General features: G+C 37.5%; 1 protein-coding gene across 1 annotated transcript in view; it reads right to left on the reverse strand.

Moving 5' to 3' along the window:
- The window catches only part of ILVBL (ilvB acetolactate synthase like), a 790151-nt gene that overhangs the window by 617733 nt on the left and 157281 nt on the right, over positions 1-15137 (reverse strand). The window contains exon 5 of the mRNA XM_044080826.1: positions 12666-12804. Within this exon, the coding sequence (XP_043936761.1) occupies positions 12666-12804 (139 nt within the window). The remainder of the gene's footprint in view (positions 1-12665; positions 12805-15137) is intronic.

Raw genomic sequence — 15137 nt, forward strand, 5'->3', positions numbered from 1 at the left:
GGTCTCACCACAGCCCCAGGGTGTTCACCAAATGCATGTTAATAGTAGCAGCTCACTTGAGACTGCAAGGATTCTGGGTGTTTCTGTAATTAGATGACAGTCTCATAACTGCTTCGACAAGGCATCCGCTGCTAGCAGCCAGGGATTAGACTCTCAATATCTGTGCCCACCTGGGAATTTCGGTAAATCATGAGAAATCCCAATTGACTTCAATGCAAAATTTAGAATTTTAGGGGATGTGCTAAATATGGTGACAACTACAGCATCACTTCTTTGGGAGAGGCTGCAAAGAATTATAGCACAAGTTCAAAACACAGCCCACAGAAAGAGGGTTTCTGCTCAACTAGGTTTTCAAACTCTAGGGTTGATGGCAGTCTCAATAACTGTAGTCCCTCTAGCCAGGTTTCATATGAGAATTCTGCAATGGCTACTAGCTTCTCGGTGGTCTATACTTTGCCAACCCTTGTCAGACCAAATTCTGATCACCAATTATTGCAAGAGGGATCTACTTTGGTGGATGTATTCTGAACAAATTCTCCTTGGTCTCCCCTTTTGTTTTTCCACAGCCCACGGCCAAAGTGATCACGGACACCTCCCAGATAGGGTGGGAGGCATTTTCTGGGCAAGACTGTCCAAGGCATCTGGTCCCCCTTAAAGGCCAACTTGCACATCAATGTCCTGGAGCTAAGAGCAATGCTTCTAGTGTTGCAGGCCTTTCAGACAGCTCTTCCTCAGTGGCAATTGCAATTCAGACAATACGTCATTAGTTTGGTACATCAACAAGCAGGCAGGAACTAGGTCTTATCCCCTTTGTCGAGAAGCTTAGTGTGGCAGTGGGCAATCTCTTCCAACCACTTTCTAATAGCAACTCATATTCTGGGAAGTTTCAATGCGATTGCAGACAAACTGAGTAGATGTATCTTTCAGCCTCACAAGTGGTCTTGCAATCCAGTAGTGACTTAAAAGATTTTTCCATCAGTGGGGCCAACATTGCTGCGACCTGTTCGCCTCTCCCCTAAATGAGTGCAGCAATTACTTTGCCCTGATTCCCCTCTGGGGTAGTCACCAAAAGATGCTCTCTTCCACAACTGGCCCCCCTGTTCTCTTGTATGTTTTTCCCCCAATACCTCTAAATCTGAAATTCCTACAGAAAGCACTCAGGTCGAAAAGCACAGTAATCTTCATTTCTCCCTTTTGGCCTTGACAAATTTGGCTCCCCCTCCTTTGGCCTTATCAGATTCAACAATCCTAGATTCTGAACTGGATTCCAGACCTTCTGTCCCATCTGCATGGACTTGTTCACCCAGACATTTTGAACCTCAAGCCGACAGCATGGTTACTCCAGTTCCACTAGTTGCCAGGCATCTAAATATTTCCTCCTCAGTTCACCAAATCCTGTTATCTCAAACTTTCTACTTGTAAACTTTACTCTTGCAAATGGAAAAGATTTACCATCTGGGTTCATGAAAAACATATTGATCCTTTTTTCTGCTTCTATAGAGCACATTTTAGACTTTTTAGCTCATCTTTCATGCTGGAGCTTCCTCTTCTACCATCAGATTACAATTAGCTGCAATTTCCAATTTCCACGATGGTTTGGAAGAACGTTCTTTAGCCTCTCATAGACTCTAAGCCATTTTTAAGAGGCACACTCTTCCTTTCAAAGATCCGACACCGCCTTGGGATCTAAAAAGTGTTACAGGCCACAGTACATTCTCCCTTTGAATCCTCTGCAGAATGTGATCTGAAGCATTTGTCTTGGAAGACACTGTTTTTGGTAGCTATAACCTCTGCCAGAAGGATCTCAGAAATTCAGGCCTTGTCATGTAAACCTCCTTATCTGATTTCCCACAGATAGAGTTTCTTTACGAACAAATCCCTCTTTTTTACCAAGGTAGGCTCAGAACCTAATATCAATCGAGCTATTAATTTACCAGCTTTCTTTCCAAACTTTTCGAACAAAGGTGGATAGTACTATTTACTAGACATTCACAGACGATTACGTTTCTATCTTCATTCCAAAATCTGACCAACTATTAGTTTCCTTTTCTAGTGCAAAGCTGGGTAAGCCAGTCAGCAAGGTAACTCTGGCCAGATGGCTGAAAGACTGCATTTCATTTATCTATGATAAGAATGAAATAGCCTTGTCTAGGCCTGTGAAAGCCCATTCTACAAGATCTGTAGCCACTTCAGCAGTTTTCCAATCTAGAGCTTCGATGGATGATATATGTGCAGCAGCAACCTGGGCTTCTCCCCATAGCTTTACTACTCATTACAAATTGGACTTGGTCTCTAGGGGAAGAGTTTCCTTTGGTTCAATGGTGCTCAACAATATCCTTCCATGAGTCCATCCAAGATCTTAGGTAGCTGGGGACTCTGTCCCATCTGTCACGGATAAAATGAACACTGACAACATCAGATAAAGAAGTTCTGAACTTACCATAATGTTACATCTGTGTTGTCCATCTTCATTTATCCTTGACTCCCCTCCCTCCATCCCCCGGACTTTAAAGATATTTTTTGATGGAGTGGATTATACACCCTTAAATTATTGCAATTTTTCAAGCATAACAGATATGGCTTCCATTTGGGCCTCCTTTTCCACTATCTATACTTTATCTGCAAATTCGATCTGAGGTAATTGTGAGAGAGGGATAGTGGGTAGAGGAGAAGCTCGAGAGTTTTTGGCTGAAGCGTGCTGTAATAATGGTGGAGACAGTTCCGATATCGGAGCCAGACCTATCCATCAAGGATAAATGAAGATAGACATCACAGGTGGAACATTATGGTAAGTACATAACTTATTTTTAACAATGTTGTACGTGACTTCCAAGATCGTTGTACAATAAGTAACAGTATAATTTCAGCACTCCCAGTGTGAAAACAGAAACTAAGAAAAGAAAGCCAGTGAATTTATCTTTTTGGGTAAACTTTGCTTACTAGCTAGTAAGCATAGGCAGTTTTAGGCATCAGTGAACCCTGTGGTCGCTGGGGGCCCCTTGGTCCTGGAGTGGCCTTAACCTCAGCAAGTTATTTTGTTCTGATATTTTGTAACATGTCTGTCAAATCAACAAAAGCTAATGCAGCAATCTTGGTGGGTAATAACTCATATATATTTTTATCTCCTTTAAAATTGAAATATATTTTTGGTTATACTAACAGTGTTTTGTCAAGTAAAAGGCTTCACAATTTCATTAAATGTTTTAAAACTGACAATACCCTTAACTTAGTTAAACCCTGCTTGTGGGCATTCTCTCCACTAAAACTAGCATCATAGCCAGCTTTAGGCACCTACAACACCTGTGGCTGCAAGGGGGGTCCCCAATCATCCTTGACTGTGTAGGGGTACCACAAAAGCTGCTGCTGGTTGGGGGAAATGAGGTAAAAAATATTCATTTTCTGATTATGTGCTTTATCAAAAGAAAGGTTGTGATATAACCCTGTTACGATAAAGCTAGCAATCACTGAATGAACATGAGCAAGGTAAGCACTAGAGATCAGCAGTTCAGAGTGATCAATCTCAGTTCCTACCTTGAATTTTAAGGAGAGCTGATGCTTCCCATCTTCAGGGATGATTTTTCTCTTTCAGGGAGTTTTATAAATACAGGCAGAGCAACAAATACAGTAACTCTCAACGTCTTTGCTCAAGAAATCTTGGCAAAGGCAAAAATACTAGCAGAATAACTGCTCAAAATCAGGAACACATTTTAATTATTACTTTAATTCACTTTAAAGTTAATAGAATAACACATTTTGCATCAATATGCATTTTTAACAATTTATTGACTGGCTGTAATACTACAGCAATGACTGACGACGTTGGTGTGGTATATTGAAGATTTACCCATGGTTGGTGTGGTTTAATCACAAGGGTGAAGCCAGAGTGATTAAATAAAGCAACTGTGGGTAAATTTCAATATACCACAACCACAGAGTCGGTTACTGCTATTATACAATGACATTATTTAAGAAAAAAAATACTTACTTTTCTTAAATAATATCTTTGTATAACGGCGCATTAGTGTTCTTCTGCAGCTGGTGGTATATTGCTGTCTTGTTTTGATGTACTGCACATGCATATCGGACTTGTGCTCCAACGCTTACGCAGTACATCAGGGCTGTGAAGAGGTAGCAATGGAGAAAGGAAGATCTCCGTTGGTTCTTCTTCTTTGTCATAATCAATAAAAAAGAAGAACCGGGAGACTTTTTATGTTAGGGAGAGTCAGGACAGACAAAATAAAAGGATAATCAGGCAAGTTTTTTAAGTTTTGTACAATGTACCTGATTATCCTTTTATTTCTGTGCCATATCCCAAATGTAAAATTTCTTCTGTTTTCGTTTTGTATTAAAAAAAAAAAAAAAAAAATACGAGATATACTAATGGGAAAAAGTCCGGGTGACCGGACCTTTTCCCGTTGGTATATTATCGATTTACAACAGGCACGCTTGTTGGGCTGGCCAATCAGCGTGCTCGTTTTTGAATGCTAATGGCCAGTCATTGTATATTGATGATTTACCAACAAATCAAACTTGTTTTTATGAGGGGCAGAGCCAAATTATGAGGCAAATTGGGAACACTGTATGACATCAGTGAGAGTGAAAGGTATGCATTACCCGTGACTTACCCCTTCTGTTGTCTGATGATTGTTAAAAAATATACAAGTGTTTCACAATGTATTAATATTTGTTGAAATCAGTGCAAAACTAGTAATGCTGTTGTGTGTGTGTGTGTGTGTGTGTGTGTGTGTGTGTGTGTGTGTGTGTGTTGCAATGTAAGAGTAAAAAGCTGGCTGTAATTTATTCTACTTTTTAGCACAAACATCAACAGCACTGCCATCATGCCTGTGGTGGGGGTGTGTGTGGTTGCTGTGTATTTAAGACTTAAAAACTGGCCATGTTTTCTTTCATTTATCACAAACATAGACCTTATACATGATAGGTGGCTATATTTGGTGGTTTGGGGGGATGAGGATGTGTGTGAAAACAACTGTTCATTGCCATTTGTCAGTGCTTTGCTATGTTTAAGTTCCTTGCTATTTTTTTTTTTACTGTGTGGAGCTCATGCCCTCCCTGCCTGTGTGTGCATCTATCCAGGCACTCTGGTTAGCCCCGGCACCTCAAAAACATGAAGTAGGTAAAATGGAATTCCTCCAGTTTCCCTGAAGGTGACCATGTCGAAAATGTGCATATTTTTTAAAAATCACTGATTTTTTATCTGCGCACACACACAAACACACAATATACACAGAGTTTCTATGAGTCTCACACTCCTGACTGTAAAAATGAATTTTGATAAGGACTTAATTCTGGCCCTGCTCACAGGTGGGTAAAGAAGGCTGCTTTAGAGAGAGAGAGAGAGAGTGTGTGTGTGTGTGTGGGGGGGGGGGGGCGCACTGGGGGAGGTGAGGTCAATACTACTTCAATTTTCATCACAATCAAACCTTAGAGGTGCGCATAGGCGGTCATTATAGCTTGTGTTGATGCTGGGGACAGCGTGATCATTTTTATTTCACTTTTCCAACAGACCTTTGAGGTGGACAAAGAAGGTCACTATATCTTGTGTTGTGGCAGTACTGTCTAGGAGCAACAAAGTGGAATACATTACTGCAATCATTATCTTTTTTTACCTTCTCCATGATTACCCATCAGGCATGTATAAAGATGGCAGTCTTTGAGGGGTAAGGGTGAGGAGGCATGTTATGTATATGCATGATAACACTTACTTGAAATACATGACTGTGGCCATTTGATCCTCTGCTTTCATATCAATTTAACACCAGAGGGAAGCACAGGCAGCAACTTTGTTCATCTGTAGGGTAGAGAGGCAGGTAGTATTTCCATACAACATTTGTGCATCCTCACAACAATTGTCTTGCTAGTTCTCTGTGAACTAGTATTTTTGTCAGCTTTTTACAACTTGTATCTTCTTTGAAAGAAAAAAAATAAGACTGAAATTCTTTTCTTACTTATGACATTTATTTAGGTCACCATCAGATTAAAGGGTTGATAAAATGCATTCTAGAGCATCTATAACCCAATGGCTTCTGGAGGCCATGGCTTAATCAAGTTATTTCATAAACAGTTACTACTGTGCTGTCTTGGTCAGGAAAGGTGGGTTAAAAAGATGTAAGGAAAACTAAAGTGGAATAGTAAAAATTAATTTCTTTCCTTGATCATAATTTCTGTTCAAGCCATCACTGGATGAAAAGGCTGTGTAAAAATGAAAACTTTAAAATGCAGGATGTGGAGAAAAGAGTGGAGAGCACTAGGGGATGTTTATGGGTTGGGGGGCTGAAACAGTAGCTAATGCCTATGGCACTATTTCACCTAGATCCAGCCCTGTATCATTGTTGCAACTAAATGTCCATAACTGTGAACGGCCCCTGTGTGAAATGGGTCAGCATAATGTGGTACACAGGTCTGTTGCAATGTAAGAGCATTGTAACTGCAGTTCAGTCTGAGTACTACTCCTAAAATTCTACAGCATGAATTAAATGTTGCTTTGGAGAAGTGGCAGTGACAGGGTGATTTTTCTTGACTGGAAGTCCTCAGGGGGGCACGACTTGACATTTGCTGGGAGCCTCAAAACTGTAACACCAACTCTGCTAGCAACTGCACTGCCTGGATGCCAGCAGAGAAGAAATTCAGACAACCTGAAAGAAAACCAATTACAAAAGGTGAGGAGAAAACACTGGCTGGAAAGAATCCTGGAGCTGTTCAGCAAAAAGCAGTTCAAGCTCCAGCTTTGATGCAAGACATGACTTCCAGTAATCTAGAGGAAAAATAAGTTAACTGTGCTCAGAGCTGATTAAAATAAACAAAATGCTGAAGGAGTATATCAACTCAAATAAGAAAAGACTGGAAAAAATGGAAGAAGCTTGACATTCAGAAGTGCTGATACAACTGCAGAAATCAGAAGACGAAATGAAGAAAAGGCTGGCTGCGTACGAGACTGCTCAAGAAGAGATCTTCAAAAAAATGGTAATATTAAACGGCACAGCACGTTTGGAAAACCCGAGACTTTCTGCTGTACCACAGAAACTATAAGGAACAAACTGTGCTAATTTTCTGAAAGCACAAATAAGCAACTAGACTGGTATTCAATGGCAGGAGATGTTAAATGAAATGGCACATTGTGTATATGCTCCAAACCTGGCCAAGAGAAAGCAGCCAAGACCTCTAATAGAATTATTTCTTTCTGCTGCTAGGATTGCATCTTTACTGAGAAAATTGTGGCAGAAGGACAAAGTACTAAAAACTGGAGACAGTAGAGTGTTTGTAGAAAATGATTACTCACTGCACACCAGGCAGAAAAGGAGTAAATTTATTGCAGCAACCAGGGAATGCAGAAAGGCAGGTGTGAGATTCAAGTTGCTGCATCCAGCTATCTTCAGAATATTTTTCCTGGAGGTTCAAAGTCATTTTCTGATGCAGAACATGCTAAGGAGGAAATACAAAAGTTTGCCCAACAAAAAGTGAACTATCAAACAGAAGGGTACAGCGCTTCTTATTCTTCAAATAAAGCTGAGAGAGAGAGAGAGACTATGCCAGTGAAACCTTTTCCAACGATGCAAAGGAAAATGCTTGAGAGATAGAAAAAAGTAGAGGAGTTGACTAGAAGAACAAGGAGTAAGTTGAAAATGAACCAGAGGCTGGCGATGGGAGATGGAGCTCAACTGGAAGAAAACCAATACCTAGTAAATTAATGAATAAATGTGGGATTACAAAGCATCAATCACATTTGTGAAATAAGGCAGAACAAGAAAACTTGGAAATATTGGACTTTTCTGACTTTGTTAAACTTGTTGGGGACTCCAAAGCATATGTCTTACTTCATGCTATTAATGTTTAGAAGAACAGAAAGGAGACAGGAAGAGGAAGGAAAGCCATAATTACAAGTAAAACAATTTTTGCTCTTAACAGCATTTTTATAAAATGTGCTATATACTGTATGTTACAAAGCAGCGCATTTTCAGTTATTTTTGGGTGTTACAGGGATACTAAAGTAACCAGGTACCCTCTCCTTTTTCTTCTTATTTAGTTTTAAGAAATGTAGGCACTGCACAGTATAATGAGAAGAAAGATTAGACAAAAGCATGTATAAGATAATAAGATATAATCTTAGGTTGTTGACGTGAAGAATGGGTTGTAAAGGTACACAGAGTATGATACAATTAAAACTGTTCAGTTTTTCTTACTTTTGTGTAGGAGAATGACTGGATTAAGGCACTTGGCTTGTTCTAATAACAAGTTTTAAGTGGAATCAAGCAAATAAAAGAACACTAAATGTACTGAAAATTTTCTTTTAGCAAATGAATCTTCTCAGTACAACACGAAAAGCTTGTAGCCGAAAGCAACTGTGTATCTGGTTCTCATGTTTCTATGGAGATAAGCTGATAAGGGTCAATAAAAACAGAATACCTTTTTTCTGATGTCTAAAAGATAATGTTTTCTGAAAGCATTCAAGTAGTTTTCTACATCTGAGAGAGGAATAAAGATTAGACAAAAACAGACAGCACTTAGTGTAGGTAAAAGCACAGGTTGTACTACATTTCTTAGCTTGGATAGCCTTCATTATAGGTTAATTAAAGCCTATGAGTAGCGGTCAATCTGTGACAATTGTTCCTGTTAAGAGAGTTAAACCTCATTATTTTGAAAATGTACATAATTTTGTTTGTTAAGTTAATAGGTTATGGAAGTGTTTTGGAGTGTGTTTGCTTCTTTGAGGGTTTTCATTAAAACAAAAAGTATTTTAAGAAATGACAGAGGTTCAAATGGATATGACAAGAAACAACTGTATAAAAGATCAACTTGCCAAACAATGTATGCATGCAACACAAAAGCTGAAACTAGATATTTAAAAAGCTGTTATACATAACATGTGGGAATAATAACTTCTTATCATAATGGCAACACTTTCCATATTATTTTTGAATCTGAATGGTCTTACATGTACATTCAAGAAAGGCAGTGCATTATACTAAGAAATGCAGAAAGCAAACAACTATGCTACATGAGACACATTTGTATGTGAATTTGATAAAGAAAGGATTTCAGGATGGTTATTCAGCAGAATATCTGCGACAAAGTAAAATGGGAGCACTTATATTAACTGCTACAGGAGCTCCAATAGTGAGAGAAGAGGGAAAAAAGATAACAATAGTAGATATGTAGTAGTAAGGGGCTACTAGCAGGAGAGGATTACACTGGCATCTATTTATATTCCACCAAAAATTAATGAAGATAAAACAAACTATGCATCTACATGCAAATCAGTACAGCAATATCCATTTTTATGGGGAAGTGATAAAATTAAGTATTTAGGAGTATGTGCTAAAAAGGATTATGTTTTAGCAGCTAAACATATTTGGGAAGAGACTAAACAAAAGATAATACAAAAACTGAGAAACTGGAAGCTTTTTTATGGACATGAACAGCAAGAATAAAAGCAGTGAAAATGTTTTAGTTCCTTTAACTTTATACACAGGTCATTCATATTTTTAACAACCAAAACAAAACGTTTGAATAGTAATTAAAAAAAAAAAAAAGAGTTAAAGGATTTTATCTGGGAGAGGAAGAGGACATAATTCAAGCTGGATAAGATGATTCTGCCAACAGAACAAGGTGGTTTGGGATTACCTGATTTGAAGGGGTATTTAAGAGCTACACAGTTAAGAATACTATACATAGCACAAGCAGAAAGCTATAATTCAAAGTGGAAAGGGATGATGACAAAAACAGGCAGAGGCTCAACAAACAAGAATAGACTGGGATTTGAGATGCAGATCCTTAAGGAGAATAACAATAACCATACAGAATATTATATTCATAAAGTAGCAGAAAGTATTCCAACAACTAAGCCTGCATGGGAATGGAGAAAGGAGATTCAACCGATAGGGCGACTACAATTAGGGGTACAGAAAACAGCCAAGAGGGGTATAGAATTTACTGAAGAAAATCAGCACAGGAACCAAGGTACTGGGAGCAAATAATTAGTGAGGGAAAGGTAACAGAACAATATATTTGGACTGCTGGCTAGAGATTGCCTTCCCAATCAAGAACTGATAAGAGTATAGGCAAATAGAAAAGAATAGGGGGATGCTATGTGAAAGACCAGCACTAGTAGAGTTGTTTTAGCAGAATCTAGAATAGAAACTGCTGTTTAAAAAGGATAATTTGTAGGGCATATAAAATATTGCAGGACAACTATAAAAATCAATCAGAAGAGGTTAGAAAGTATTGGTAAGGGAGAATGGATAAGCAATTCACAAAGAAACAAAGGGATCATATATGTATGGCTCCCAAATATGCAACAAAGTCTAAAAGATTCATAATTTTTGCTTGGACATGTTTGCTTAGGTATTTGTATACTCCAAGCATACTCCAAAACATTTTTCCTGAGGTAGTTTGAAAATGTTGAATGTAGGATGATGAAGAAAGAGATGACAGGGAATATATTTTTGGGACTATAATGACTTGGCAGATTTTAAAAACTCCCTGCAGACTACCCCTGTCAAAAATACTAGGTGAGCAAATTGGTTTAACTGAGGTAATTATATTTTTGAGCCAAGATACAGAATCAGAATTGCCTAAACATGGCAAGGCCTTGCTGAGTTTAATTCTGGTGGTTGCCAAAAAATAACAATTATTAGAAAATGGTAATCTAAGTTTAAACTAACTGTAGTAAAATTAGTGAATATTGTAAAAGAGATTAAAGTGGAAGTAGTATCTTTAGAAACAGTAGAGGCAAATTACATAAAAAATGGGAAGTATGGAAACAATACATGCTGATAAGTGTTTTGGAGGAGGAATGAGGTTTAAGGGAAGGCTTAGGCTATGTAATGTTCTGCACAGAAGATTAAATGAGATATATATATATATATATATATATATATATATATATATATATATAAATAAATGTTTGCAACTGAAAATATATCAATATGGCTTCTTTTCATTTATATAAATGTATGATTGCCTATATCATAAGTGATAATTCAATAAAGATGTTTCTTGTTTAAAATAAAAAATGTGCACCTTAGAAACTAGCTTGCCATGTTAAATCTCAGTTAAGGTGGGAAAACACCAACACACACACACATATACAAGGAAGGTTAAAATTTTTCTGACTAGAATTTGTGGAGGTAAAGGCTAGAGGAGACTATAGGATGGCAGGTTAATGATACAAAATTCATCAGGTTACAGTGGTATAACACAAATAGCATTAATTTTCAAAGGGAGTAAAGAGCGCTAACAACACTTCACAAAATGATTAATGGGGTTCAGGTCATACCTGTTAATTAAGGACAATGATGTTAACACCATACCCACTCTTACAGAACAAAAATACTTTTGGATGTTATAAGCTCCCTCCCCTACTTTCAGTTAACATACAGAAAGTAAGAAACAAAACATGTGGTTAGTTAAAATTCTGCTACAAGACATCACATCACTGTCCCCTGCTGCACTGAAAACATAAGCTAGAAATGTGCTTACTTCAAAGCTAGAATTCGGCCTTGCAATATTTCTTTGCGTCTTTCGGCTTTTCCCGGTTAGGGGTCGCCACAGCGGAACTCAGGTCCGCTAATGATTGGTAGTGGACTTTTACTTGCCGAGTTACCAGCCTTGACACACCACCTTCAACGAAGGTACACCCATTCACGAATATCTCCACGCAGAAAATGCTCTAGCTAAGAATCGAACCGGACAGCATCTTACTGCGAGGCGACAACGCTACCGCAACACCACAGATACAAGTCTAACTCATTGCAAAAAGCAGTGAACAAAATATGTAGATTCTTGCATTAAATTATACACATCACTGTGTCCTACTCAAGGACTAAACAGGCTGCTGGATTCAGACCATGTCCAACTTTTTGTCAGCTCAGTCCATTTCACGATTCTAGTAAATGCACCAGTGCCCACCTTTAATACCTAAACTGACCATAAGAAATCAATTTTACTTTCTAAGATATGAGCAAAATGTTGTTTTCTCTGTTATCAGACCCAAGTTCAAATCAACTACTGGAGAAAAACTTTGACTTGGCTTGGAACTAGTACCTGAAATCAATTCCTCTCTGAAATCAGGCCAGAAAAAAAACTCTTCACTTCAAGATCTAAATTGAGAGATCACTTTAAGGAAGCGAAATGCTCATGTTTCACACACACTGGCTAGAGGTAAACAAGCTAATCTCTTACCATTTAACTGGTTAATTCATTTGATCATTCTGCATTCATGCATTCTCAATGTACGGTACTACCAGTCAATACTCATTTGTACATATTGTAAATACACACTGTAAACGTGGTTGCTGATATAATGGCATGTTACATAATATGCATGTGTTGTACTCAACACTTTTGTACTTTTTATTGTATCTCATATTTGTTTACATTGTGATCCTTTGTACTCAAGTAGTGAGCTTGGGTCATGACAAAAGGGTCAGCAGACCAGTTCACTAACCTGGTAAACAAACAAATAAATAATGTAAACAACTCCTGAATTAATTACCACAGTAACTAACAACTAGACTGACTTTTTTCATGCACGTTAAGAACAGTTATAACATATGTGCACGTTTAGTAATACCTCTGACCTCCAGATAAACAAAGTTAATAATGCCACATTTTTCCCTAAAAAGTAGGACCTAATACAGATGCCTTACCTGGAGTGCCAGACTGAGCCAATGCAAGAGCTTTACGGAGAGTTGGAACAATTTCACGCACAGTCCTTATGGAGGCACAGAATTTGCACAATGATTTAAAAAGTGACAGCTGGTCGATATCCTGGAGAGCTCCACGGCCCTACATCAAGCAACAAAATGAAGACTTAAACATGGCTTTCTGATGGCAGCCAGTTACTCTGGATTCACAGACTAAACGTCCATACGACAAACAATGAGTTGCTTTAACTTACAAACATAGCAAATTAGAAGCAACAGCCAAAAAAATACTGCAACCTTCTTTGCAGTTACAGCTACATTTTACTGCTGAAGTATTCATTTCTTGTTTGTATATTGTTGACTTTATGAGAATAATAAGCTAAATATGTGGAACAGCACCTTCTCAGATGCTGAAATAAGTAGCTTTAGCCTGCTTTTCCAAACCCAAAAGCATCAACAACACTGACATCTTTATGAAAGCACAGGGATAGATGTACCAAAATAATGGTTGATATTTTAGTCAACAAAAAGTCACAAAGTGAATTTGATATGGGAAATAATTGAGGAAGAAATGTCAGCTTTTCAGAGTTCTTGCCTATTAAATCTTGGTACAAAAAATCAACCAAATACTGTATTTAAAAAGAAAAACATAGCACAGATATAACAAAACAAGAACTCACTGTGATACTGGCTTCATAAAGCTATTGGCTGCTCTAAAGAAGTTTCCCAGAGGATACAGGGAAAAGTATATATTACACACACACACACACACACACACACACACACACACACACACACACACTGTATATTGATAAAAAGGTATGATGAACACATTTTGAGTACAGAGTAGAAATATTTTAAACACTTCTTTCCACATCAGTAAGCATTTAAAAATCAATCTGTGAGCTTTATTAAGCATTCCTCAAGTCTAACACAGTCTGCAACAGTCCGTATAATTCGGCCACATAACACTGTGCCAGAAAAAGTGCACTCAAACCCTGAAAATAAATTATACCTTCATAAATCAATCCCTATGAAAAGAAATGTACAATTAGAACTAAAAAGTTAAAATATAGTAACATAAGATAAAATCACAACTACAATCAACTAACTGAAAATAAAATTAACAGAAATAAAAGAACTTGAATCTAAATATTTGCACTAATTAGAAACAAATTAAAAAGTAGCTAAACTAAAACACTAATCTGAACGTAACCTTCACTAGAGAAATAAAATAACACCACAAATGTATCTGACAATTTAAACTATATTAATATTTCAAAAGAACTAGAGAAGAAAACCATGCATGAGACAAAAAAGAAGCTGCATAATTTAAGTAAAGTCCTGTTTTGCAGGCTTTATGCAATCACTATATTAAACTTGAATGGGAAATAGCAATACAAACTAAAAAATAAAACAGGATAAATAGAATACACAGGTAAGTACCTGAGTGACAAAATATCCTGTACTTCACATTCATACATTCTACACATTTATATACAAAGTCAATGCCACTTACAACATCTGCCATCATGTCAACCATTTTGCTCAATATTGTCATTGTATGACTAAAGACAAGTTGGGTGTTCCATACTTCAGTACAGCTACACTGAAAACAAACATTTCACTTGTTAGTTTCATACATATACACACACACTCTCTCTCTCTATAATCTGTTCTAATGCTCAAGTGAAACCACCAATCATACATTCGCGAAAGTGCTTTTCACCGAAAAAGCACCAAGTATAAGATATAGGGAAAATCAGGGGGGAATGGCTGTTGCTGAGATCGTAGTACAGTGGGGGATGAGGGAATATTCTCTTTTCCCCACTGTAGTGCGATCTCAGAGTCAGAAAATAAAAGTAGGGGGTGTGTGGGGGGCTTGCCCCCCTGCGTAAACATTAGTTATGAGTTTTTTTTTTTTTTTTGGTGTTTACTTTGGGGACTTTAGCGAAAGCGCTTTCACTAAAGTGTGTTCGGTGAATTTGGATTTGGACTATTGAATTTTCGTTCAGTAGTCCTATATATCTATATATATATATATATATATATATATATATATATATATATATATATATATATATATATACACATATATATATATATGTATATATATATATATGTATATATATATATATATATATATATATATATATATATATATATATATATGTATAAAAATTTGGTAAAGTGATGAGGTAAAGTGGTCCTGGTGGCTAAAAGCCACTGTGGGAAGCTTATATCCCCCTAGGGGAAAAGGATACAAGGAGGATGGAGGGAGGGAAACCAGGACTGCAACAGCGAATACACTCAAACATCTACATGGTAAGTGTACACAGCTGTACTAGGTTCTTCAGGTTTCACTGTTGCAGTCATCACCTGTGAGAGGATTCCCAAAGCGGAGGAGAGGGGTGGAAGGATAGATTAGAGCCCTAGGCATGGGTCAGCAAGCCCTGCTCTAGACTTAGAAAAAAA

This window comes from Protopterus annectens, chromosome 8.part0, assembly GCF_019279795.1.
Source record: "Protopterus annectens isolate FY-2018-M chromosome 8.part0, PAN1.0, whole genome shotgun sequence".
NCBI lineage: Eukaryota > Metazoa > Chordata > Ceratodontiformes > Protopteridae > Protopterus > Protopterus annectens.